The sequence below is a fragment of the Ochotona curzoniae genome, unplaced genomic scaffold (genome assembly GCF_017591425.1).
Source record: "Ochotona curzoniae isolate NIBS_2020 unplaced genomic scaffold, NIBS_Ocur_1.0 scaffold_4506, whole genome shotgun sequence".
Taxonomy (NCBI): Eukaryota; Metazoa; Chordata; class Mammalia; order Lagomorpha; family Ochotonidae; genus Ochotona; species Ochotona curzoniae.
This window is the reverse complement of record NW_024467119.1, coordinates 24,416,143-24,443,393: the sequence shown is the minus strand read 5'-3', so window position 1 is coordinate 24,443,393 and position 27,251 is coordinate 24,416,143. Positions and strand designations below refer to the sequence as shown.

Here is a 27,251-nt window from a genome sequence, read left to right as displayed (position 1 = left end):
CAAAAGAAAAAAAATAACATTTCACCTACTAGGTGGGCTTCCTTCTTGATGTCTTCACCTAACACTACCCCTGATAAGGCTCTTATGGGAGGGTTCTTTGTGCCCAACACAAGCTCTAAGAGAACAGATGCACGGAGGATTGATGAGTGTGACTTAATCTGACCTTATTTCCAACCCTCTTTGGATGGGAACAACTTTTATGCATATTCTAAAGAAGAATTAGCTCAGGCTGTGGCCTCCTGACACTTCCACACTCCACCCCCCCCCACCCCCATGGGTCCCAGGCCTGCATTTTGGCTTCCCCTATTGTTTGCCTTCCGAAACCCTTTGTCCTGGCCGCTCTTGAATGCCTTCATTGTCCAGGCATGCTGCCAGAACCCAGGAGTCTATTCTCAGGGGCCTGGTGCTGGGTCTCTAGAAATCCAGGAATGACTGAATGGCCTGTGGCTTCTACTGAGTGACAATTACAGCATCTGAACTGCAAAGCCCAGGTATGGAGAGGAGTCCCTTATCTCTGGACTGTCACAGTGCTCCTTGTTCCCCACCAGGTGCCATCACAGCCTGCATGTTTACTGAGAACTGACCCCACCCCACTCACAGAATTCAACACAAAGTGGTGAAAATCCGCATGTTTGACCTTCCAGGACAAATTAGGAGCTCCCATTAAAGAATCCTAATGCTTGCAAACATGAGAGGGAGCTTCAAAAAGTTCATGTAAAGCGGAATTAGAAGATCATGTGTTTTGGTTCCAAGAAGTTTAAACTCCATACAGTCAGGTCATAATGTGTGTTCTCCATTCCCTCTTACACGTATAAATAAACTCATGCGTGCATAGTGTCAATCTTAAGTTCAGGCCCCATTTGTAAGTTTGTTTTTCCAGCTTTAGTTTTGTTTGTCCCCATGTTTATGCAGTGCTGGTCATACACCTCTTTAAGTATTTTGTGCTTTCACCCAATCAAATTGGAAGACTTCCTCATTTCGTTTCAGGGGAACATTCCACTTAGAAGGCCTTAACAATCCAATCACAGTTGTCTGTCACCCCTCATAAGCAAACATGAAAGAATGATGTCCCAATATGGTAGCCAGAGACTTAAATCAAAGTACAAGTTTGATCTTTTGGGTTAAGAATTCATGTTCCTTGTCCGAGGTTGATCAATGCTCAGGCCTGTATTAATGCTCGCCTATTATCTTCAAACAGAAATATGGTTCTTGATGTACCCTTCTCCTGTGTCAGAGTTTAATTTTCCAAAAGATTTTTATTCATTTGTTTAAAGGAAGAGTTGCACACAGGAAGACTGAAAGAGATTGATTTCTAATTCCCCAAGTGGCCACAACAGCCAGCCGGAAGCTAAGAACCTGGAACTCCATCAAGGTCTCCCATGTGGGTGCAGGGGCCTAAACACGTGGGCCATGTGCTGCTGCTCTTCTAGGTGCATCAGCAACCTGGACCAGAAGTGAAGCAGTCAGGACTCAAATTGGCACGCCTGAGATGCTGGTGTCTCAGTCTGTGTCTTAACTGGCTCTGCCACAGCCCAACCCTGCATCTCCTAAAAATTGGTGGTTTCCTCCTTCCTCTTAAAACTTAGTGCCTGTCAAAGTTGGTTTTTCCCTTCCTACCGCATGCTGTTGATGCCATGCTTTCTTCTTCTTTTTAGGAAAGCATGCCTCAGACGCCTCCCTTCTCAGCAATGTTTGACAGCAGTGGCTACAACCGAAACCTGTATCAGTCTTCAGAGGACAGCTGTGGAGGGCTGTACTATCATGACAACAACCTGCTGTCAGGTTCCCTGGAGGCACTCATCCAGCACTTGGTACCCAACGTGGATTATTATCCTGACGTAGGTATTCCCTTTCTTCGGGAACGCATCATCCGTGTCGAGTACAAGTTCAACAATATAGAATCAGAACATAGAATCAGATCTTGGTGTTGTCGATTATGTGTCAGTTTCCTTTCAGGGTCGTGGGTAGTGCCGGATCATCCACACGAAATCTCAATAGGCTTGCCTCATGCACACACATTAGTCCTTAAATAGAAATGCCAGAGAACGTTGGATGCACCCAGAATATGTTATGTCCCTTTTGTTTCCAAAGCCATCACTGTGCTGAGAAAAGTAAATGTAATCAGGGAAAGCAGACAGAAGAAAGGGCAGCATTTATGCTCGGGAGGCAGTTCTTTATGGATTGGACATCAGCTATCATGTTGATTTCTGTGTTACCAGATAACCTATCTTCACAGAGACAGTACTTTCTGATTTTGAATATTCCTTTTGATGCTTACTCAGTCTTTACCATACTACCAAGAAGGTAGAGAGAGGAGAAAACTAAAACTGAGAATGTTGGAATATTCACATGATCTCCCCAGACACAGCATCAGTGATCACACCCAAGGTTATTTTCTAGGGCAGATGGTGTGTCCCCACCCCTCCCACCACTTTTTCTTACACTGCAGCTGCCCCAGTGGCATCAAGTGTAATAGCGTAAGAAGATTCACTAAGCAGCTGGCTGTGGACCAAGAGCTTATGAAAATACCCATAGACTGCATTCCTTGATTTTTATACATATAATAATAACCTCAGTGTGCAGAGGATGGCTTGTGCCTGCCACACTCATTCACCATAATGCCACCTCCTGAGTTAGTGCCCTGTGTGAGATTTGTTCCATAGTGTTTTCAAATCTGTTGCCACACAGAGAAAACTTGTAATCAAATGTGAAAAGGATTCCTTGTTCAGCCCTGTGAAGTGTTTGTGAGCTCCCAGAGACGCCTAAGGGGGCTGAGGAGAAGCCCTGGAATTTCTCTTTTTTGCTGGGAGTCTGAAACTATTCTAACAGAGAGGGGCAGGTTTATTACTGGTGTCTTACTGGAGACAATGTGGCTAAAGAAAAGCATAGTGTTATAGCATGCCTTAGCACATTGAGTAGTCCTTGGGCAAATGAATAGGCTATTAGACATGTTGCCTTCCAGTGTTTTGATACAAACATGTCAGTGTGCCTCATGGGATTCTTGTGCTGCATATAGATAGGCTGTGTGGATTTTGTTTGTTATTGTTTTTGGTGCAATTTTTATTTGTTTTGTTTTCAATTTACAATGTTGCAACACAACCGTATTCGATATGGGTGATGTATTTCAGTTAGCTTTCTCTCTTCAGCATAAAGTTTATCCTTCTTTTTTAAAAGATATTTTAACATTTTTTAAAAAAATATTTATTCATTTGAAAGGAAGAATGAGAGAAAGAGAGAGAGAGAGAAAGAGATCCACCAGTGGACTTTTCATCCACTGGTTCACTCTCCAAATGGCTGCCACAATTGGAGCTGGGCTAGTCCAAAGCCAGGAGCTTCCTCTGGGTTTCCTGTGTGGGTGATAGCAGCCCAAATACTTGAACCCCCTTCCACTGCTCTCCCAAGTGCACTGGCAGGGGACTGGATCAAAAGCGGAACAGCCAGGACTCGAACTAGTGTCCTTATGGGATGTAAACACCGTAAGTGATGACTTGTTACTGTACACCTTAGTGTGACTTAGTGGAATGATGCGTGTGTCCTGGTATCCAGGTCCCCAGAAGGTGGGTGTGAAAATGGGCTCAGAATAATTCCAGGAGGCCAGCTTGGGATGTAGTTCTGTTATTTTTAGTAAGCTTTAAGGAAAAATGTCAGAGGCTAAAGGAGATACACCCGCTATGCTGTTGTGCTACTGGTGAGCATTCCTTTTGAAACTACAAATGGTAATGTTGCTCACGAGAAATTACAGAAGTGGTATGTAACAGAGGTAAGAAAAATGCTCCTTCCAGAGAGATTGTAACCAGCATGACACGTTTCTCCCGCTGCAGAGGACATACATCTTCACCTTCCTGCTCAGTTCTCGGCTATTTATGCATCCCTATGAGCTCATGGCCAAAGTGTGCCACTTATGTGTGGAGCATCAGAGACTAAGTGATCCTGAGAGTGATAAGGTAAGCATAAATGTTGACCTTTACAGTAAAATAATAATAATAATAAATCAGGTATGCTCACTCTAATGGCATGGATTTCGGGAAACTGATTTTCTCAAGTAACGCTAGCATGTTCCCGGGCTGCGGTGCACACACAGCCTCGGGGTGAGCCAAGGGAATGAGAATGATATGTAGATAAAATAGTCTCAATGGACTCACAGGAAGACCCTGGGATCCCAGAAGCGCGGAAGGTTACCATGTCGTTATTTATTTGATGTGGTTCACTGTGACGCAAACCACTTAATTCAATTTGCCTTTTCTTCCCCCCATCTCTAACCTCCATCCCCTCCCCAGAGCCAGATGAGAAAAATTGCACCTAAGATTCTCCAACTCCTGACAGAGTGGACAGAAACGTTTCCTTATGATTTCCGAGATGAAAGAATGATGAGAAACTTAAAAGATCTGGCTCACCGAATAGCCAGTGGCGAAGAGGTGGGTAACCTGACTCGTGGCACAGCCGTTGGCATTCCTGGGCACAGACTTGGTGGGGGGTGGTGCAGAGATATGGACCAGGTTCTCACTGGCTTCTTTTCTGTTAGACCTGCAGGCAAGGCCTATAGCGTGCATACTGTTCTGTTGGGTATGCCATATGGACATGATCAAACCATTCCACCTCAGGGGGAGGTGACCTGGAGGTGTATGTGATTAATTTGGGGGTTCTGTTCATATCAATTCATGCACAGGATTCATGTTGTAAGTAGGCTTTGATTTCACTTGGTCTTTATTCCTTCCAAAAAGGTTTAACATATCTAGTTAGAGAATACATTGCATTTTGTTAGCTATAAGCGCTGAGATATAAAATAAATAACATAATAATATATTGATAGGTAATAGGAAGTATGCTGATAACTCACAAGTAGAATTAGATTCCTAAATAAATATTGTGAATGACATGAAAATTTTCACCCTCATATACATAATCTCATACAAACTATGTAAAAAATGGAATGGACCATGAAAAGGAGATGCAAGCATATGATGTTGACAACTAGTGGAGCAGCTTCTGTGGCTTAAGCTCAAGGCAAAAGGGAAATAGTGTTGTTTATAATCATTTTGCTGTCAGAAGAGAGAAACATTCATTCTTTAAGGCATTAATGAGGCTGGTAAAAATGGTCTTATGGGCCCTGGTTTAAGGGGCGTAGATGGAGATTTTCTCTCTTGGCAGCAGGAACTGTGGATCAGAGCTGACATAGATCCGTGTGCATATGACGCAGGGAGAAGACGGAGAACGTGATTTCAGTCTGCAGGTGTCTGGAAGTGGGTTAAAGGCTAGGACCTAGAGTAGGTGGAGGTGGAAAGAATCTCTTCGATCATCTTCCATGAATCTCCCTCCCTTCAGCTGAGCCTTTGATAAGAGCTGACGAGCTGCAACCGATTCAAGCTTCTCCTCTTTGAAGCCGGCCTGGAGGGCCTGTCTTCTGTGTTGAGGCATGTTATATGAGGCTGACTTTGTGCAGTTTGCTGCTGAGCTTCAGGGAGCAAGTTTCACAGACAGGAATAAGACTTTTTCACGGAGGAAAGGGTAGGCAAAGCCCTTGGCAGCTGCAGTGATGTCTTACTTTGTCTTAAAATGCATTTTCCCATCAGGAATAACCTTCCTTGGGAATTCACTCTATCAATGCTGTGCTGGAAAGATAACAAGATGCACTATCCATTCCCAACTTTTAAAGTACATTTTAATACCGTTTCTAAAACTTAACAAAATAGGAAATACTAGGCAGTTTTCAGCAGTGGGGCCCACACTTGACAACTGGCTGTGAGCGTGCTTTGGCAAGTCCTGCAGACAGACCACTCCTTCCTCATCAAGTCAGAATTGGCTGCTCTACGTGAATATCCTTCTAGGCTCCATATTTTTTAGATGGGTGCTTGGCTCGAGGGGCTCCTTATCTGTCATATACTTAAGTACCCTCCTCAAAGAGACTCCCATCCCACCCCGATTCCAACTACACCCTCCTTCCATCCTGCCCTCACCCCCATCCCTTCAGAGTACTCTGTGACCAGTAATGACTTACTTTTTTTATTGCTTCTTTTCTAGACTCCATGCTGTGCCCTCTTGGCTTACTCCAGCACCCTTACTGCTAGCTGACAGCCTGCCATTTAATAGGCTCTCTGTATGTAGCGTTTGGATGAATGAGTGAATGCCTAAGAGAAAAAAAAAATCATTTACTAGGTTAGGAAAACAATATTTCTTTCCATTAGAGGGAACCTGGGCTTCAGCTGTAACTTGTTGCTTCCTGCCCCTGACTTTATAGATATATTCCTATATATTTATACATGTATATGTATGACTTTGGCAACCACTGAGTCCAGGTGTGCCCTCTATATAATTTAGTCAGTTTCTTCTGGATCTGTTAGGACGGTTCCACATAAATTGGCTTAAAATGTTTCCCCCCCGGGGATTTGCCCAAAATGAAGAGGTTTATTAGGACTTGCCTGCAAGAAACATGAAATGAAACTAATGATTGAATTACATGACAAATCACTGTAGTGGATAGAATGCAATTTTCTCTTCCTTAAGGAGTTGGTGTTTATAATAAGAACTTCTATCCTTATTTGCCAGGTAATTACCATCGCTGGCATTTGAAGTTATAAAAAAGAAGAAGTGCATATTTAGCAATCCATGACTCAGGGAGGAAGCATGTCTAACAACATAAAGCTTGATTTCTCAAATGAAAGCAAGTGATGGTAGAACACTTTTTTAAGGTGATCACCTACATTCTCTCTCTCCTAGGTCTATAGGCACATTCTTGTTTGAATATCTTTTTTTTTCCCTAAAGTACACATTTTTTTCCCTTATATGAAAAGACTTTGAAACATTTGTGGAAAAAACGCAGTTAAACGTTGGGTTTATTTGGGGGCAGAAGACTTTGAAATCCGTGCATACTTTTTCCATAATACGCATTTTTCCATGAGCTTTTTAAAGACTTTTTGTATGCAAGGATTTCAAAATGTTTTGCACCAAAATAAACTCATCTTTTAATTTCATTTTTCCATGAATGTTTTGCTGCTGCTGCTGCTTTATTTTTTCTCACTGGACTGTGATTCCACTGCTGGTTCATTTAAAAACTTAAGGATAGAATAAAATCATTCACCAGAAACGGTAGGAGAGCGTTGGTGTTTGCATACAGCTGTGTAACAGAATCAGTTGAAGAACACGGACAGTCGGCTCCTCTCAGCCAAATCCAGGGCTTGCTGGTTGGGACTCAGGCTGCAAGCTGTCCCCTGATAACTGTGTCTTGTGTTCTGTGCTTCCCAGGGGTGTGCTGGGTGGTGACCTGAAAGGGTATTGTCATTGTCTGGCTAAAGTAGTTTCAACAGGAACCAGAGGAGAGGATGGGGGAAAGATGGGTGATTCAGGAGTGAGGACATGCTCACGAGACATTGAATATCAGGGCTATTTTGAATTGAGCTGTGGTGGTATTTTTGAGCGTGGGGAACTTTTTTTTCCATATATTTTACGCATGTGATTTATGGGTATGATTTATGGTCTGTGTTTGTGTGTGTTTCCTTGACATTCGTTATCTTGGCTTTTCACATAGAGAGATGTCACAGGGAACTTTCCTCGTCCACACAGACACTGTAACCTTTTACCTGATACTAGTAATCCAATGTGGGATGGTCGCTTTTCTTCCTAGAAGCTATTGTTAGAAGTGAGCAAGTACATAGAAAAATAATAATCATTTGAGATAGAGAGTAGAAGAGAGAGAAAGAGTGAGAGAGTGTGTGTGTGTGAGAGAGAGAGAAAGAGAGAAAAAGAGAAAGGGAGAGCTCCCTAAATTGAGAACACAGATCAAGTATTTCATGTATGTAGCAAGGATATAATTACTTTAGCCATCACTACTGACCACTAGAGTCTGCACTGGCATAAAGTTGGAGTCAGGAGCCAAAGCCAGAAATAGAGCCCCAGTATTCCAACACAGGACACAGAAATCTTAACCACTAGGTTTATTGTCCTCCAATAACTACGCTTTTTATGTAGAGAATTCCATTTTCTTGTTAAGATAATGAAGATGAATCCCTTATCCACATCAGGCTAAGTTTAATGAGTAATGTCGGGGAGTAATACAACCACAGTTGTGGTCCTCTCTCAAAGATCAGCTTTTATAACTGTGAAGCTTCAGCATGCTAGCATGGAATGTAGAATTAAAAGATAAGTTTATTTTGGTTGCAAAAGCATGTTGAAATGCTAGCATAGATTTTTTTATCATTCACCTTTTCATGAACTTTATGAAGTACCCTTGTACTTCCAAGAGGGCATGAGTCACACATTGGGAAATATTTGCACACTTTTTAGGAGTCGTGTCTGAATCTCACGCAGGCATTTTTATGACGCTGGGGACAGAGTCTGCAGGAAGCATTTGAGAATAGATCTCCACATTGCTAAACTAGACAGGGTGGGGCAACAGGGAAGAGGGGGAAGCAAGTGGCCTCAATTCCATCTTGAATAGCTTAAAATTCCACCTAAAGAGCTAGTTTCCTTGTCAGACACACCACAAAATAGACTGTATCAACTAGATTATAACCATAATGCTGCCTGGAAGGCAGCTTGCCTCCTGAAGTTTGAATTTTTAAAATGCTTAAATGCTTCTTCATCATTTGTATGTAAGGTTACCTGAACTATGTGGAAAAAATCAAGGTGATCTATGGGATGAAATATGTAAGTGGAAACAACAATGAAGAAAAGAAGACTGTGTGTGCCTTTATATCTTTGTGAAAGAATTAACCATTTCCAGCTGTGTCACAATATCACTTCTTTATTTAGGAACTGCCTCTGCCATACATATATGTATACATGTATATATATATATATATGGAATGTACACTTGTTCAGTGTGGGACACCTAATTTTTGGATAATTCTTTTCAGTAAGCGATAGGGTAGAACCTTTGAGAAGGCAGGGAAGTATACGTATCAGCCTTTTCCACCTGTGAATTCACTGGGACTGTCCTTCCTTGGCGCTGTTCTCTTAAGGGTCTTTGAGCATTGACTGAGTCCTTGCACCTTATTGGATGCGGGCGGCATTGACCTCGGCTCATCATTGCAGTTTGGCAATTTGGGGCCTGAAGGGGAGATCTTAAAGAACCCTGTCACTTTCAGTTGCTGTATCCTGGATTGATTGTGACGTTATTTCTTTGGCTTTAGAGTTTTGAATTTCAAGAGGTTGACACTTACCTATAGTATATACACTGCCCTTTAAATCAGTTTCTCTAAGTGTATGATTGTAGCACACACTTGGTGAACAAGGTGGTACGTGGGGGTAATGTTGTGGGGAGAGTTTGGTTGTGAACTACAGAACTGACTGGTAGATGCCAAAGAAGTGGTCATGAACCACGTGTGGAGGTCAAATGCAAAAATAAGTGCCCACCAAGCATACATGTGCTGTGTGTGGACATCAGTTGAGTGCTTGGGGCAACAAAAGAAAGTAATGGAATATTTCAGCATGACTGTCCATGGTCTAAGACTGATAGGATTGACCATATGGCACGGAGATCAGAAAGATAACCCTAAAGCCAAATGGTTAGTTGAGGGTGCTCTGATTTGAGAGAAACCTATGTTAACTCACTGGAAAACAAACAAGTCAGCTTCCATGCACCCAAGGAGCATTGTTACCTACAGTGTTCATTGCACTGGATCTCCTCAGTAACTAATCTCAAATGTCCTAGTACCTGAACTGTACTCTGAGAAGCAACCCGAGTAAAGAACTCAACCTTAGACACATCTGAAAATACGCTTGGAGTCTGTAGGTTTTTGAAGGTGCCAGAGCTGGCTGAATCCTCCTCTAGGTGCCCTGAACCTGGCTGGCTCGTCAGCATTGTTTCTGAGTTTGTATAGGGGTGACGGAAGATGCCCAGGGCAGTGTCGTCATTCTTTGCTTGTTCCCCAGCAGACGTACCGGAAGAATGTGCAGCAGATGATGCAGTGTCTGATCCGCAAGCTTGCCGCACTCAGCCAGTATGAGGAGGTGCTGGCAAAAATCAGCTCCACATCCACGGATCGGCTCACCGTCCTCAAGACCAAGCCGCAGTCCATCCAGAGGGATCTCATCACTGTGTGCAGCGACCCGTACACGCTGGCCCAGCAGCTGACTCACATAGAGCTGGTAGGGCAGCTGTCATCACCCTTGCCCTCTCCAGCCAGGGGTCGGGCGGGCTTTGACAACCAGACAGTGTGTCTGCCAGCAGTAGTAGAGTAGGACCCGTCAGAAGTTTCCAGATGGGAAATGATCTAGAAGACATCCGGAACCTGCTCTGTTTAGGCATTTGACCATGAGTGCTCCTGATGTTCTGGGAACTCATCTGTAAACAGATACCAAACCAGACTGCAGAGCAGCAAGTGTGTTGCCCTCCCTGCCTCCTATTTTGTCTCTTTGGAATTTCCCCATAACTCCTTCAGTCCTGTGGAAAGGTGACCTCACAGAAAATTGCCTCTCTTTAGACCCTGAAAAGGATGAAAGTGTTCAGGGTAAAAGGTGTATTTTATAAACTGCTTAAAGGAGAGGTGGGGGGGGGAGGGGCAGTGTCCAAAGCAAATAGTGGGGACCATCCATTTCTTCTTTATTTTCTTCAGTATCATTGACCTGCTGGAGTTGCCTTTCAGGAGAGGCTCAATTACATCGGACCAGAAGAGTTTGTCCAGGCGTTCGTGCAGAAGGACCCTTTGGACAATGACAAGGTAATCAGTGTTCTCTGAAATGAGAGGCGGAGCTCCTTAGTCTGTAATCCTGGGCGGAACAGAGAGAAATCAGGTCAGAAAGTTGGTTCTCCCATTAGCCAGGTCTGGCTTCATTGTCATTTTGCCTGAGCTCATGCCTTCATGATATTCTGTACTAACTTTTCAGCCTCCTTTCTTCCTTAATGGGAAGTTTAATTAGCCTTTTACATGGCAAGTAGATGCAGGCATTAGTGCTGATGAAGGTAGGAGATAAAGGCGCAATGAATGTAGCAGATTAAGTCAGAAAGAAAATAGAAGAGAATCCACCGCTCATGACTCAATGATTTCAGGGGAGGGACAAACAGGAGACACATCCAGCTTGCTAAGCCGGGATCTTCACTGCTTTGTCCCTGGATTTAAGCTGACTTGCTTGTAACAGGTTTGTTGCCTGAGGAAAGCCTACTCATTGAACAGCACTGGATGTGACTCTAAAATCAGTGACCTCAAGTGAGAATTTTTCCCTCCAGGAGTTCTAGAAGCACTTTAACTTGTTAGGCAAAGACTGCATTGCCTGCTGGTGAAAACCATCTCTGGGGTAGCAGCGACAGCTGTTTTCCGGCCTCAGAATAGTTTCAGTACAGGAAGTGAAGAATGTGTTTTGCAATAGAAGGCTCCTGGACTTTTGGGGAGTATTTTGTTTTGCTTTTGGAAGGAAGGAAAGAGGAGTGTAATTAACCCCTTTAAAGTAGGCCTTGAACCTCACGATGAGATTAACTTCTTTTGCTTCTGAACGCTGTTACCCAACTGAAGTGTGGCATGGTGTAAATTTCTGCTCACCAACATTAGGAGATAGTTTCTGGGTACATGAAGCTCCAAAATTGTGTCCTTAATTAATTCAGGAATGGGACCAGTCTCCTGTTCTCAACCTTTCCCATCTGTGCCGTGAGCCCTTAACATTCCCATCTCCGTAACTAGCCGTGATTGTTTTAGAATGGAGCAGGAAGCCGGCCTTGGCGTTGTGCTTCCGAGGACACATCCCACTCAGAGGATCCGAGTTCTAGGAAGGGAGGAAGGGGAATTTTTATGCGTGTGCAAAGTGCGTTTCTAGATCTCAGGTCTCACTGCACTTTCCTGAGAGACTGCAGTGTTACCAGAAGGGTTATCTTCCTCTCCTCCTCTCCCAATCCCTTTTTCTTTCCTTTCTCCTGTATTCTCTCTCTCATCCTAGAGACATTCCATAACCCCCAAACAGAGTAAAAACCCATATCCAACAAAATGATAGCCTCAATCATTATTTTTTTTTCCCTCCACCTCACCCACTCACATTGCTTTCTCAATAGAGTTGCTACAGTGAACGGAAGAAAACCCGCAACTTAGAAGCCTATGTGGAATGGTTTAATCGCCTCAGCTACTTGGTTGCCACGGAAATCTGCATGGTAAGGAAATGGATCTTCTCGGTCTCCTGGCTCTCCATCTTGTTCTCCCAGGCTTCCTTTACAGCTGCTGGGTCTGCACGTCAGGTGACTGTTCTCTCATGTCCTTTTGCACATAGCCTGTAAAGAAGAAGCATCGAGCAAGGATGATTGAGTATTTCATTGACGTAGCACGGGAGTGTTTCAACATTGGCAACTTTAATTCCCTGATGGCAATCATCTGTGAGTATTTTCTGGATGCTACATGTCCCCTTCATCTTTTTTATGGGTTCTGAAAATTGCGTTCATTTTAGATTCACAAATAGTTGGTTTTGATCATGAAAACTACATGTTTAAATCCTGGGTTCCTTCAGAAGGTACAAACCATTTGGTGTGATATATATATATATATATATATATATATATATATATATATATATATATAATTATTTATATACATATGTATATAATTCCTCTTAAGTATATAAGAATCCATTGAATATTCTAGTTAATTCATCTCCAGATATCCATCTGTTAAATTTTGTGAGAGATCTGTATAAAGAGATTTTTGGGGATATTCTACGAAGCATACTCATGAGCCAGTGCAGCAGTGGAGCAGGCTAATCCTGCATCCTGTGACACCAGCATCCCATAAGGGCACCAGTTTATGTCCCAGATGCTCTACTTCTGATGCAGCTCTCTGCTTGTGGCCTGGGAGGGCAGCAAAGGATGGTTCAAGTCCTCTGGCCCCTGCACCCACATGGGAGACCCAGGAAGAGGCTCCTGGCTCCTACTTTTGGATCAGCTCAGATCCTGTCACTGCAGCCATTTTGGAGAGTGAACCAGTGGATGGAAGATCCTCTATGTCTCCTTCTTTCTGTAAATATGCCTTTCAAATAAAAAAAATCTTTTTTAAGAAAAATATACTCATATAGCAAGCATTAGAGATAATTCATGATCCAAGACTAAATGATATGATTTCAGCAGCATTGATAAGAAGGGAGCCTGAGAAGCTATACTGTATTCTGACAGTCCGTTTTCTTGGTACTTAGCCCTGACACAGCATCTTACATTCAAATACAAACTCGCTCCTTTACATTCAGGGCGGTTTCAACACCAATGTTTCTTTCCATTCATTCTGTGAACAGGAGCTGAGCAGTAACTGTGTAGTTTGGATGTTCTTACTTCACACCTGTTCTCTTGCCTTTCTTCTCTTTCAATAAAAAGGATGTTAATTCATGCTACATGTTGGATTGCTATTCTACACACTGTAGGTAATCAGTAAATAGTTTCATAAACAAGTAGAAACAAGAGTACCGCTTTGAAGATAGACAGTCTACCAGACTTAACACAATAATTTTGATCCTAATAAATACAAAATTTCACTCTTCCTTTCTCCATTTTATTTGAATATCATTTTCTCTTTGTCTCCTTCACAAAAATTCTGGTCAAGCTCCACCTCCTTGTTTATCTGAGTCACCCTACATCATATAAATAGAAACTTTGTCTGAGTCAGGGGCCTCCAAGGGCCCCATTCTAGGCTACAGAACTTAATTTCCCATTAACACCACAAAGAATATGTCAAATTAAGTCATAGTATGGGAGCTTGTCTCCTAAGTGTATACAGGACTTAACAAATCAATAAGACAGATAACTTAATGATTAAAAAAAAAAAGCAAAACCCTTTTCACAAAAGTGTATACATTAATACTGATGGATAACAAGTGTATGTAAGTGCCCTACACCCTGAGTCATCAGAGAAACGAAAATAACAGTGGAAGTCCCCTCCATTCACTAGAATAGCTGTGAAACACGGGTTAGCGGAAGTATTATGGAAACTGTATAATATGGTGCCGCTGCTTTGGGAAATTATTTGGCATATTCTTGAAAGTTAAATGCATATGTACACCCCCCTCCCCCCCGATTCTATGCAACTCTATGATTACCTCACAATGGTGCCAGCACATGTCCCCAGAGTTATTTACATAATCATGAATATATAGGCAACTTCATCATAGTAACTACAAAATGCATTTTTAGAGGCGTCTTTGCATTCAGGGGCGTCTTTAAGAAGTTCATGAAAAATATTATTTAAAAAGTATGCAGGAGAAATAGCAACAAAATAAATGTATGCTTTACCTCCATTTTCCACAAGGTTTTATAAGCCTTGCACATTTATCAAAATTGCTCCTTTTGTGTATTTAGGATCTCTGTGTTTTTCCCCATGTGAAGTTCATCTCTCTTAAACGTCTTTTTTTTGTAGCCCTTAAACTATGAATTTTGGTGATATGAAATTAATACGTATTCATATTGGCTTAGTGTGGACTCTTTTTCTCTATGAATAACTACTGTAATATTTCTTCAAGTAACTCTAATGTGGAGGATATCATTAGGAAAGGCAGAATGGTGTATTGAAATGAGTGTGAATTACAGATTCTTATCCATAAAGCTCCACTCTTTGTTATTTGTTAACTGAGCGACCTTGGGGAAACTTCTTTCCCGTAGAAAGCACCATCTCCTTGTAGGAATGTTGATTGAGATAATGTAGAATAAACATGGTGGCGTGTTAGACGCTAACTCAAAGCTCCGGAAACTACACCCTTTCACCAAAGCTGGCCCACCACGGGATGGTTTCTTTATGGTCAATAAGCTAAGAATAGTTTCTATTTTTAGATGTTTGGAAAAATCAAAGGAAGAGTAAGCATGCGAACACAATGTAAATTCAAATTCAGTGTCTATACTTAAATTTTTATTGGAACATTGCCATATTTCTTTGTTTATGTAGTTGGCTAAGGTTGTGTCTGCATACTGACACAGTCCCTGTGGCTGCTGTTCCTAAAATGGTTACCATCTTTCCCTTTGCAAAATATATACATAGATATGCCTTGTGTGTATACATATACATATACATATACATATATATAATGAAAAGCTCACCCACTCACTTCCTTCTCAATGGTATCAGGCTGTTACTAGGTTTAAGGAGATTTTGTATAAAAATAAATGAAAAATTATCAACTGACAAGTAACTAATAATTTGCAGGATTTTATATAAAGATTTATTTGGTTTTATTTGAAAGTTGGAGAGACAGAGATCTTCCATCTGGTTGGTTCACTTCTCAAATAGCCAAAATGGCCAGAATTGTGCTAGTCTGATGTCAGGGGTCAGGAGCTTCTTCAAGCTCTCCCAAATGGGTACAGGAGCCTAAGGGCTTTGGCAGTCCTCTGCTGCTGTCCCAGGCATTAGCAGCAAGCCGAGTCAAAAGTGGAGCAGCCAGGACTTGAAGTGGTGCCCAAATGGGGCGCTGATGCCACAAGCAGAGGATTATCTTGACTCACTACTGCGCCATTCCGTTTGCATGATTTTTGTTTGTGCGCTAATGATGAAAACATTTTTAGGAGTGTAAACCAGAATGATTTTTCTTATCTCTCTATTTTGATATTCTCTCTCCCACCGCTGCCTCTACTTTAAATGGGAAGCTGGAATGAACATGAGCCCAGTCTCCCGACTAAAAAAAACCTGGGCCAAAGTGAAGACGGCCAAGTTTGACATTCTTGAGGTATGTGACTTGATTTCCACCTGGAAAGTGGCATTCCTCTATTTCATTGTTCTCCGTCAGCTAGTATTCTCAGCAGACAAAGGCAGTATAGACCCAGGGAAAAGAAAGAGGATGACATTGAAGGAGGAGAAAATAAATCAGGTGGTGGACTAGTCCTATTGTAAGTAGAGAGGTCCATTCAGGGACGAATCGATGGGAGAAGTGGTGATCTGTCAGTCCTATCACGTTGGATACCAGAATGGAATTTGTGTTCAGAACAATGGAGAGTTTGCCTGCAAATCCCTTTTATTGACAGTCACTGTCATTCCCACAGAAATATTCATTCCCCAGCCTTTCAGCCCGTTAACCTGTGAAAAGGCATTCCTCTCTATGTCTGAAGGAAGTAAGGGTTGTACAAGGACATGCGTGCTTGAATCCTATGCATTTGTTGGTTCTCTGAATCTACTATCTTTGGAAGCAATCAGATAGCATTCTTTGCCTAGTTTTTTTCCCCCAATTGGGAATTATCATTAGATATATTAATGATGCCATATATGCATATATGCAGAAATTCATAAATTTGTTTACCTCGTTGAATGGTATACTTCAATATTTGTCAGTGAATGTTTACCAGATCCAAACAACTTCATTCCCAAGTGTTGGGTCACGTAGCTGACCATCAGCTGACCCATGAAATTTCAAATGAAGCCAGGAAATACTTCTAGTGCTTGAGTTTGACGCTTGGTTATCAGTTTTGGGTCTGATCCCGACAATCAGCCTGGAAATGTTTAGTTTTAAAAATATTACAGCTGAGAACAGTTTATATAAACAAACTACATCTCTGGAAAGAAAACATCTGTGTTGTAAATGTGTCACATGTGCATGGGGGTGTGTAAGAGGGATCAGTTTTATTCTCAAGAAGTTCCCTTATTTACCTTGAATTTTCCATGTATTGTCAAATATGTGGTCTTGTAAACTTCCCACTGTTGAGAAGTAAGTTGTGAACACTCTGCTCTGTTATCTGTAGCATCAAATGGACCCTTCAAGCAATTTCTATAATTACCGTACGGCTCTCCGAGGAGCAGCACAAAGATCTTTAACTGCTCATAGCAGCAGAGAGAAGGTATGTACTTAAACTAATGTGTTATTCGTGTTAGAGTTGCCACAGCTTACCTAGAAACAGCATGTGAACAGCTACATTGAACTGCTTTGACCTATTCAGATCTGAGAGAAATGTTCATTCCAGGCATTCTAGCACTTTCCACATAGAGAAGGGGAATGTTCAGAGAAAGCTGAACTGAGGAATTGGAGAAGTGACTTACGTGGAGAACTTTGCAGATCCCTCTTACCATGCTATTGTTGCCTTCCTTAGATATTCTGCAGTGAATCTTAGTTGTGTTTCAAGCAATACGTTAAGTCATGCATTAAGATGACTAATAGCGTTAGATAGTAATTTGACCTAATGGAAAACAGACATTTAATCTCTGCACAAGGTGGCTGACTTAATATAACCTTTTTTTTTTTTTCTTAAGAGAATTAGCTTACCTCCCATGGTTAAGTCATTTATTTTCAGAAAGGAGGTGAGTTGCTGCAGCGTCAAGCCTGCTGTGACTAATTGGATATGCAGGTGGCAGGAAAAAGTTACAGGGGTGATGTCTGAGAAAGTAGCAATCTTGTTCTTGCTACCCAGTGCGTACACAAGTAAATCTCATCATGGAAGTCTTGTAATGGATTCCAAGGTCCCGTTGTGGGAGCGGTTGAGTGCTATGTTTTCTTCTGAAGAGGAAGGTTGCTATTTCACAAAGTTTGTTGCTCTTTGTTTTATTTGAGAAATAAATACTCACTTATGGCAAATTGACAAATAAAAATTGCATGTTAGAGGAAATCTTCCATTAGAACCCGTCTCCCTTTATCTTTATCGTGTCTGCCACACATGAGGAAAATAAGAATATTTAAGAGAGGTCTTAGAGTGCTCTGTCTGAAAAGCTTCAGCCTCATTAAGCTCAAAGGCAGATGCCAAACTGTTGTCTAAAATTGCCGGATTGTCTCTGAACCCAGTCTGAACACGAGTTCTGATCACATTTGGCAGGTATTGTAAAGATATTGCAATTTTTGCAATCAATACTCCGGCATGGTCAAGGATGGGAGGAAGCAGAGCTTGCCATCTTTCATTGTGACTCAAACAGAACTTTTCCAGCTTTGCAATTTTCCTTGCCCAGATTCCAGACATCCTGTATTTTGATTGAGAAAGGATCAACTCAGATTTGCTAAGGCTCAGAGAATCAGCATGTGTGTGAGAGGATGGCGGCCTGGGTCCCTCAGGATCCCATGGAGGCTGCAGGTGGTCTATGTCAGCCTTTTTAGGGATGGATGCAAGGCTCTCTCTGCTGGGTCCTCAATGAAAGTTGAGCAGGTGCTGCTTCCAGAGGGATTTGCAAGATGTAGCACTGGCCAAATTCTGCAGTCTAGCCTCCAAGAAAGATTGCATTTGTAGGAATTGGACAGCTTTTTTCCCAGAAGAAGTCTGATATGTTTACCCATTCTGTGATCTAAGAAATGGTAATATTTTGTCAATTAAAAACTGATTTGTGTTGGATTTGCTTTTTAACATCTACAAATGGATTCAGAGTGGCCATCTGCATAAAGCTGTGCCACTCTTAAACAAATGAAATCACAACCAGTTTTTAAACATACGCTCTTTCTTTTTCGCCATTGATCTGGAAAGATTAAAAAATTCTGGTAAAAGCCATATTTTATTAAGTAAGATTGGTATGCATTTTCCACTGATTGAGAAAGGTAGAGACAGGAAAAGAAAGCTCCACCTGCTTATTAACTCCTCAAATGTCTGCAATGGCAGAGGCTGGCCTGGGCCAACGCCGGGAGCTAGGGGACTCAATCTGGGTCTCCCACACTGGTCAGAGGGACGTAGGCACTTGAACTTTTATTGTTGCCTCCTGGGGTCAGCATTCACAGGCGGCTGGACTCCAGAGTCAAGTGTTGAACAGATGGTATGTGTCTCAGCTGGCATTTTAGTTAGCCATTAGGCCAAATACCCACCCCTCTTTCTTTTCTTTTTTGAGGTGAAGGAATGTTTTCTTTATTCCAGAGCAATTTCATGTGTTCTAATCTTCCTGGCAACATAATTAAAATAATAAAAATCTTTGATCTTCTTCCAATTCTCAAGTTTATGTGTTGCAAGTGTCACATCTCTAGGTACTTAATAGGCAACAACTCAAATCTGTCTTAAACCAGAAACCCTAAAATTACTTTTCTGTATGATTATTTGTGTTTCAGTGTAAGGTTGCTAGCCACTCCTTACATGAGAAGATAGTATTAAACCATCCAGTCCTTCTTTCTGTTCCCAGCAGCACTCAGTTCGAGGTGAGGAACTGATGATACCTCACAGGTGTAGTTGCTGAGTGTGAACTGGAAGCATTTTGAAAGGGCCTGGCAAGTGTTAGGACACCTAAAGTCCTGCCACTTAGGCAAGACAATCTTTGGCAAGATCTTCAAGAAAACGAATTTTTGCTTTCTCTACCTAAGAAGCTGTGCATTCCCTCAGCCTGTGGAAATCCAAAGTCCTAATAAGGTGCTGGTTCTTATTGTGTCGGACTTGTGTGGAGGCCACGGACCAGAGGATTACACATTCACACACGAGAAGTTGAGGAAAACTGTGAGATTTGCCTCTTGCATGTGGGCATCAGGAGTGGAGAAGTTGAGCACTGTGTTAGGTTATTTCTGTGGAAGAATGATTCAATCAATTGTAGAGCATCTTATAGGCCCTTGTGAATGCAGAAATCACAAAAGGTATAACCCTGCCACCCAGATTTTAATCAGTATCTGCCAAAGCCTGAAACTCAACTGTTCTTACCCATAGTATTCTTTCAGAGAGAGAGGGTTTGAATGTGCTTTCATTTGTGCTGTGAGTGTTTAGTTCTAACACAGTGGAAGTCACTGGTAACACTGGAAGATCATGAGATGTTTATTCATTAGCTTTAGACTTCACAGATGACAGTAAATCAGAGTAGTACATACATGTGAGCTGTGGAAACTGAAGATTCACTTGTTATTTTCAGAGATCAACGAAACAAACAAAAATGTTGCTTTCGTGATGTCGGGGGGGTGAAATCTGTATTTCTTCCTAGAAGTAAATCGAAAATATTTTTATCTGTGAGTCAAAAAATACGTTTTCCCATTGATTTGGTACAGGCATGCCACTTGAGTCATGAGTTCAGAACACTTAAAAGGCCTGTATTGAGGAAATAAGACAGATGCACGATTCTGTTTTTGTGCATGATTTAATAGCATCACAGCAAGTTTTTGTGCATTTGGGGTTTAACATTAGGATTTAGTATACTTTCTTCAAGTGTTAAACACATGCTACCTTATCAATCCAAAAAATTAAATCAGAAAAGTATTACCAAGGAGCATTCTGGGTTTTTCAACACCCATTACTTTTAATTATACATTTGTATTTTTCTTTCACTTGAAGCACGTCTATCTCACATCATGTTGTGCAAGGTACATCTTAGGTGATTTCCCAGGAGAGCGGGTGCTAACTTGTTCTCTCATTTATAGGTTAAGTTTACTCAGTAGGAAGTTGTAGCAACTACAGCCTATAACCTCTTTCACAATAGTTTGAGCAGTGGCCTCAAGGGTAAAATAAATTTACCTGGGGAAAAAAGTTTCATCTAAAACATAGACACTTAAATTTTACAGCACTACAGATTTTTTTTAGAGATGATTCTTACATCTTAAAGTCTTGGTTCCTGCAGTGTTAGGTGTTCTGTTAATATTTTGCTATAAGTAAGAGGCTATTAACTAGAAAGCAATAACTCATTAAGGCATTTTTCCTTGAACTGTTTCAACATTTTTATTATAGTTAGATTTTGTTGAAAGCTGCTGCATTATGAAAAATAGGGAAAAAGCTGTAAGAAAAACATTATCAGGTATACTTTCCAACAAAACATGTCCTACATGTGTTTGGGTTATTAATGACATTTAAAGCTTAAGCACAATGACATTAGCAAGGAAAATGGTGTCATACAACTTTAACTCACTGTGCACTTTCATGAAATCTAAAGTTTACGTTATTTGGTGATCTTTGATGTTATTTGACAAGAGGTTAAACGTGTATTTGCTGAGACTAACCAGAATGTTTTGTTTTCTCTAGATTGTGATACCATTCTTCAGTCTCTTAATCAAAGACATTTATTTCCTCAATGAGGGCTGCGCCAACCGCCTCCCTAATGGTCATGTCAATTTCGAGGTGAGTATGATAAAGTCCGGTCCAGGGAGAGGGTGAGGGGCAGGCAGCAAGCCGGTTTGCATTCCAGGTCAAGCAGCCAAAGCTGACTGTACTGGTTCCTAGGAAATTTTTATTTTTTCCCTACTACTTTATAAGAAATTAACAAGATCAAGTAAACTAGAGATGATACATTGTTGTTGCTGTTATAATAATAATTAGTATTAGAGTGAACTTGATTCAGGGTTTACCAACAAAGTTTTTATCAAATTAAGACAATTGGGTAATTGAGAGGTTTGAAAACTAAAAGGAAGTGTTTTAAGTGGAATTATTTCTTTCACAGTTTTTAACGATTGCCTTTACATTCTCTTTGATTCTCTTCTAGAAATTTTGGGAGTTGGCCAAACAAGTGAGTGAATTTATGACTTGGAAGCAAGTGGAGTGTCCATTTGAGAGGGACCGCAAGATCCTGCAGTATCTTCTCACAGTCCCGGTCTTCAGTGAAGATGGTGAGCCCCATGAGTTGGAGCTGCCACCAGCACCCCTAGATTTTACATTTAGGACATTAGTGTGTAAAGGCATGGCACTGGGTTCCTCGTGTAGTGTGGGGCGCCTGTCCTCTGATCTTTTCCGAGCTAAGTTTTTGCTGCACAGAACACCTGTGACTTTCTCTAAAATATTTTTACTTAGTATTCATCTGTAATCAATACATTTCTGTTTTTAAGCATTCCTGATGATATAAGGAGTCTTTAAAAACTTCATGTAAAAATCTGTGCATGAATTTTGAAATGTTTTGGAATCAAAGTAAGCCAGTCTTTATTTGTGGAAGACAGAGACAGACAAGCAGAAATCGCTCCTTGCCTGGTTCACTGCTCCAGATGCCACCAGCAGCCAGACTAGACTCAGCCACTGTCAGGAGCTGATAACTCTGTCTGGACATCTTAACGTGGGTTGCAGGGACCAAGCACTGAGCCATAAGTAAGTTCCACATTAAGAAGAAGCCTAGCGTGAGAAACAGAGCCAGACTTTGAACCTTACACTAAAATGAGGGTATTGATTCCAAACTCCTAATTTTTGGTGACACCCCAGCTTGACTGCTGTGACAATTAATTGCTTACCTCTAACTTCAACTGTAGTTTTCCACAGAATTTTTATAGCACTGTTGTATGAGAGCTGCAAAGCTTTTGGCACAAATGGAAAGTTCTAGAATTTTTTTCCCCTTGTTTGGTCTTATTTCAGTGGAGCAAAGTGTGTTTTTTAGGTTGATGGGTAACTTGGGGAAAACAATCCAAAACAGTAAATTGTTACCCTTGCTGTTTGAAAAAGTCGTGCAAAGATCTGATCTGTTAGAGTGTTAGGAAATTTGAAACAAGAAAAAGTGATGACACATTATATATATTATATACATATAATATATATTATACATAAACGGTGAACCCTTTAGTCATCATTTGCTATCTTCAAGTGCTTGTTTCCCTGTAGTGTTGGGCTGGACCTAAACAGGGCATGGATGGTGGTATTGTGTCAGAAGGCTGCCGTAGTGATTCATTTTTTCTTTGATTTTTAGCTCTTTATCTGGCTTCTTATGAGAGTGAAGGTCCTGAAAACCATGTAGAAAAAGACAGATGGAAGTCTTTAAGGTGAGTCACATTGCCTCTCGTTGTGTGGATCTAAAGGAAATGACAGTTGTACTTGAAGAAAGCTGCATGCTTTCCAGGGGAAGTCCCTGCCTACCGTCCCAAGATCCTGTTTACTACATCTTTGTGGCCTGTAATTCTCGTTACCATCATGCACTTTTTTTGCCTTTTTTCTTCTTTTCTTTCTTTTTTGCTGCACTGGTAGATCTGTGATGACAGTGTTCTTCCAACTTTCTCCCATTTTGCAATGGAATAAGGAACTGAAATTATCCCGTGGTGTAAACGAAAGTGCCAATTTTGTTTGTCTAAAGATCCAAAATTCAGCTCTTTATTTCTGAAAGATCATTAAAATTTTACTGGACTCTAGATAAAAACAAGAACTAAGTACAATCAATTTGATAAACTTGGGTGTGTCACGTACCAATCACCCCCTCTTTGGTTTCAGAGAGAGTTAGGATTTCTAAAGTAATCTGGAGGTTTTTTGATATTTCGTTAGTATTTTCGAACACATTTAGGATGAGCAATTGTGCATTGTAAGCATTGGAAATATTGTTATAGGGAAAAGCTATCTGGAATATTGTCTGACAGTCAAGATTACCATCATTGTATTTCTACCGGTTAACTCTGGGAATGTGTAGCTCTCTTATTCTGGGTTTTCCAAGCACCCTTCTTTTTTTTTTTCCAATTGTGCTCCCAGTATTGTTTTTAGAGTCCTGATTATAGTTGGTATTAGAAGCAGGATGGTTAAGAAGCATGAGCTACACAGGTGTCCGGATGACTGCTTACAAGTCCTGCTGCAAGCTAAGGGTCTGGAGATGTTTCTTTTAGCCACAGATAGACAGTGCAGCCTAGGCCTGCAGTCAAAGGAATGTAGCAAACTTCCTTGGCTGATGCCTGAAGCTTTATAAAAAAAATTATATGCCTGTCCTGGGAACATTTCAGTTAACATTTTGTATTAAGAGATAATGGTACCACTGTCTTTTATTTCTCGTGTAAAAAATGTGAACCCCAGAGTACATATCTTGTTGCATAAGGATTCATTCATTACAGAGAGGAGGGGGAAGAAGGAATAGAAAGAATCCATCTACTGATTCATTCCCTAAATGGCAGCAACATCCAGGGTTGAGCCAACCTCAAGCTAGGAGACCTGGAGTTCCATTTAGGTCTTCCCCATGCATCTCAGAGGCCTGAGTATCTGAGCCATCATCTTCCCTGCTGCCTTCCTAGGCACCTTAGCAAGGAGCTACATTCAAGTAGAATAAACAAGGCATGATGGTGTCACAAGTGGCAGATTAATCCACTCCAACACATCAGCATCCTCCAGCTATCTCTTAGGTGATACTATTATATGACATGCTCCTATTGGTTAGTGATTAGGACACAAAGATTCACAAGTCAGACGATATTAACAGTGACAGGTAAAAATCAAATGTGTAATTTCCTATTTCATTGTGTGCTACATACATAGCATGCAATAACCAGTGTTATCAATGAATGTACTGAAAATTTAGAAATGTGAGGGGACCAAGAAGGTGCACTGGTTTAAGTTTCAGTCGAGAATCTGTGACTCTGTCTGCTCTGGTACACCGCTCCCATGCTTCGGAAAGTGGTTGAGGGACAAGCAGTGGGACGAATACAGTGATGGATGAAAAATCCACCCAACAAGGGGTAGATGTCTTCTGTGAAGGACTCGCTTCCATGTGATGGTTGTGTTAAAGGACACTTGAAGTCAGACTTGCCTTTGTGTCTGCGTTGGAGCTGGGCGCTGTCTTTCCTGCTTCTATGGAAGGCACTCCAGAGCCCCAGCACAGGCTCCTCCCCCAGTGCCTGTCCAGGCCCTGCACTCATGGTCCTGTGCTCCATTGTCATTCAGCCTCTGCCCCAGCACTGTTACTGAGTGACATGGAGTGGCAGCAGGTGTCAGCCACGTCATAGCAACTACCCAGAGGACGAATAAAACAGATGATTTTCTTGTGACTACTTAGTGTTCTAGAAGGATAGTACCTATCCGAAAACTTGTCTGTATTTCAGATTTGAAGACAAAAGCCTGTTTTTACACACTTTTTTCTTGCTCTCCCTAGAGCAGTTCATTGCAGACCCCTACACTTAACAGTGGCAGTGACAAGCACTGCTTTGAGGGCAGACACCTTTCTTGTCTACCTGCTGCTTAAAAGATGGTCATGGAAGTGGAAGATGCTCCCATTTTCTAAGTGAACACTTCTGTAAATCAAGCCGGTGTATAATAAAATGCTTTTCATCATTTGTGTTTTAATATAAATAAAACCCCTCATCATACATGTGTTATCTATAAACAGAGCTTTTGCCATTCCCTGCTCTTTGTTTTCAGCGTTGGGCCATTTTCCTAAAGGGCCAATAGGACTTCCAAGCTTGACTTCTCCTCCTCCTTTAACCATGTAAACTCAGACTGAAAACAGGAAAGATGAAATGAGTAGTCAGCAAGTCACTTTAAGTTGAGTTCACATCGTCTGCCAGTTCTGAAGACCCTCTTCTGTATCTTGCAGGTCCAGCCTCTTGGGTAGAGTTTAACAAATGGGAGACAATTGTTGCCGCACTGCTGCTGCTGCTGCTGCTGCTGCTGCTGAGGAATGCTGTAGATCCCTGAAGGGCTGCCTTTGGTTTTCTGGCATCACATTCCAGAACAATCAGGAAAGACCCCACCTTCAGCAAAGCCGGCACACTCCTTGACAGAGAGCTCCTGAGGACCCGAATTCCCCATAGCCCACAGATAGACACAGCAGTGTTCTACGGAAGACACTTAAGAAAGACTTCTCCCCGGGCTGGCTGTGCGCATGATTCACCGCCTGGAATTTCCATGTGAATCACAGCTCTGCACCTGGATGCAGTCTTGTCTGTGTGTGGGTTTTTTTTTTTTTTGGTTGAACATTTGCTGCTAATGGGACTTACCTTAGAAAGCCCATGTGTCTTTGTTAACTTAAATGAAAAAGGGAGAGGAGGGAGGGGAAAAACACTGTCCATTCCGATCTGGAACCTTTAGCTGGCGCGGCTTGGCAGAGAGGGCCGGCCACGGGAGCCGGATGCTGCCTGCGGACCTTGCTTCCCATCCTGATTGCTGTGCAGTGAATTCCTCTCCTCCCTCTTCCTACAAGGTTTTGAGTTGGCTGCTGGTTAGCAAACTCCTTTGTACCTATATAAGTTATTTAATATAATAATGAAGCTCAACACTGTGGTAGGAAAATAGCCACTAGGACAAAAACGAAACGAAACAGAAGACAAGCAAAAAGCAGAGTTTGTCGTTGGACTGCTTACCAGGCGAGGACTTGCTGGTTGTCGTCACCCTCCTGAGTTGTTTACAAGGGACCATTATGTTCTACAGAAGCATTTTTCAGTCTTTTTTTGTTGTTGTTGTTGTGTTTCATTTTCAATGAATGTCTTATTTTTTTCCTTGTAACTTTAAATGATCAGACTTTAAGGGTCTTGAAAAGCCCACAGTATAATGACCTAATGACAACTTAAATTTTTTTTTAACTGACTCTTATTTTTCCATTACTTGTGGAGTCTCTTGGAGACCAACCTGTACACAAAGGGAGCACTGGGAAAGGTAGCCCGTCCCCTCCCCCGCCCGCCACTGCAGCAGTGAACCAAACCCATGGGAAACACCTTGCTGTGAATGGGTGATTTCATGGTGCCACAGTGATCTTGTTAAACATCTAAGTGAGTCTGCAGCTGCTCTGCCAACAGCCGTGATATGTATTTACTCTAGGAGAAACTGTAGAGTAGTATTCTATGCTAACAGAAAAACAAAAACACCATGTGTCAAACAGAAATGCATTTCCAAACTTAATGGCATGGTTTCCAGAAACAGAGCATGCCTGTATGCTGTGCGCCATCCCAGCAGACCTCAGATGTCTCCAAGTCGTCCCTTTACAGCAATCAATATATTTTACACTCTGCAGTCAGGAGTTGTGGCGTCTTTTTCTTTTCTGGATGGATTGTTGGGTGGGGCAACTGTGTGGTCAAGGTACTTCACCTCAAGATACCGTGGCTGGAAATGGGTGTCACTGAAGGAATCGCATCAAGGGGGTGTGTACCTGGGGCATTTATTATCTAAAGATGGATAATGAGGCATAATGAACAAATACCATTTGCCGGGCTTTTTTATTCCTACGATTTAGCATGTATTATGTCATCCTCGGCCTCACTTCTGTAGGTGTGGGGACGGTTGTACAATAATAATTTGCTTGAGGCCAAATGGCTCATGAGAAGCACCGAGGTCTGAACTAGGCCTACTGATTATAGAGCCCAAACTTGCATGCCCCACCACCATGACATGTGCAATTGCAGTATGCTTATGAACCACCTTGTTAGTTATTTAAAACAGTTGAAGTTTTAGTTCTTATGATATTACACACAGCTAATTCCTGCAGCCTGGTTCTTCACCGTGAGCTGAAAACACCAGACACAATGAGGTTAGCTTAGGAGGTTTATTCCAGCAGAGTGATGGAGTGGTAGAGCAAGGAGGAAAAAAAGGTAGATGGAGACACCTGGGGCCCCTTAGGCTAAGGTGAGCCCGCTAGGCGTTGGGGGCGGGGTTGGGAGGAATTGAGGGCAAGCCCCAGGATATTGGTGCCTGCACGTGAATGCCTAGGGATGACTGGTGAGTGGGCAGAGTTGGGAGATTGGGGTGGCATTCTCAAGTGAAATGTCGATTACATCCGATTAGTGGACGGCTGGACCAGCACAAATTTTGTGAGCTGTGAGGAAGAAGGAATGGCGCCAGGCAGGGACTCAGTCTCCATGATGAA

The 27,251-nt window shown here is 41.8% G+C and overlaps 1 protein-coding gene across 1 annotated transcript in view; it reads left to right on the top strand.

The window, feature by feature from the left end:
* The window catches only part of RASGEF1B (RasGEF domain family member 1B), a 36,696-nt gene extending 10,295 nt beyond the window's left edge, over positions 1-26,401 (top strand). The window contains exons 2-14 of the mRNA XM_040966945.1: positions 1,656-1,838; positions 3,822-3,944; positions 4,278-4,415; positions 9,868-10,083; positions 10,581-10,655; positions 11,975-12,070; positions 12,187-12,289; positions 15,527-15,606; positions 16,613-16,708; positions 20,759-20,854; positions 21,216-21,339; positions 22,398-22,470; positions 24,990-26,401. Coding sequence (XP_040822879.1) covers positions 1,662-1,838; positions 3,822-3,944; positions 4,278-4,415; positions 9,868-10,083; positions 10,581-10,655; positions 11,975-12,070; positions 12,187-12,289; positions 15,527-15,606; positions 16,613-16,708; positions 20,759-20,854; positions 21,216-21,339; positions 22,398-22,470; positions 24,990-25,014 — 1,422 coding nt within the window. The 5' untranslated portion in view covers positions 1,656-1,661 and the 3' untranslated portion in view covers positions 25,015-26,401. The remainder of the gene's footprint in view (positions 1-1,655; positions 1,839-3,821; positions 3,945-4,277; positions 4,416-9,867; positions 10,084-10,580; positions 10,656-11,974; positions 12,071-12,186; positions 12,290-15,526; positions 15,607-16,612; positions 16,709-20,758; positions 20,855-21,215; positions 21,340-22,397; positions 22,471-24,989) is intronic.
* Positions 26,402-27,251: the final 850 nt, after the last annotated feature.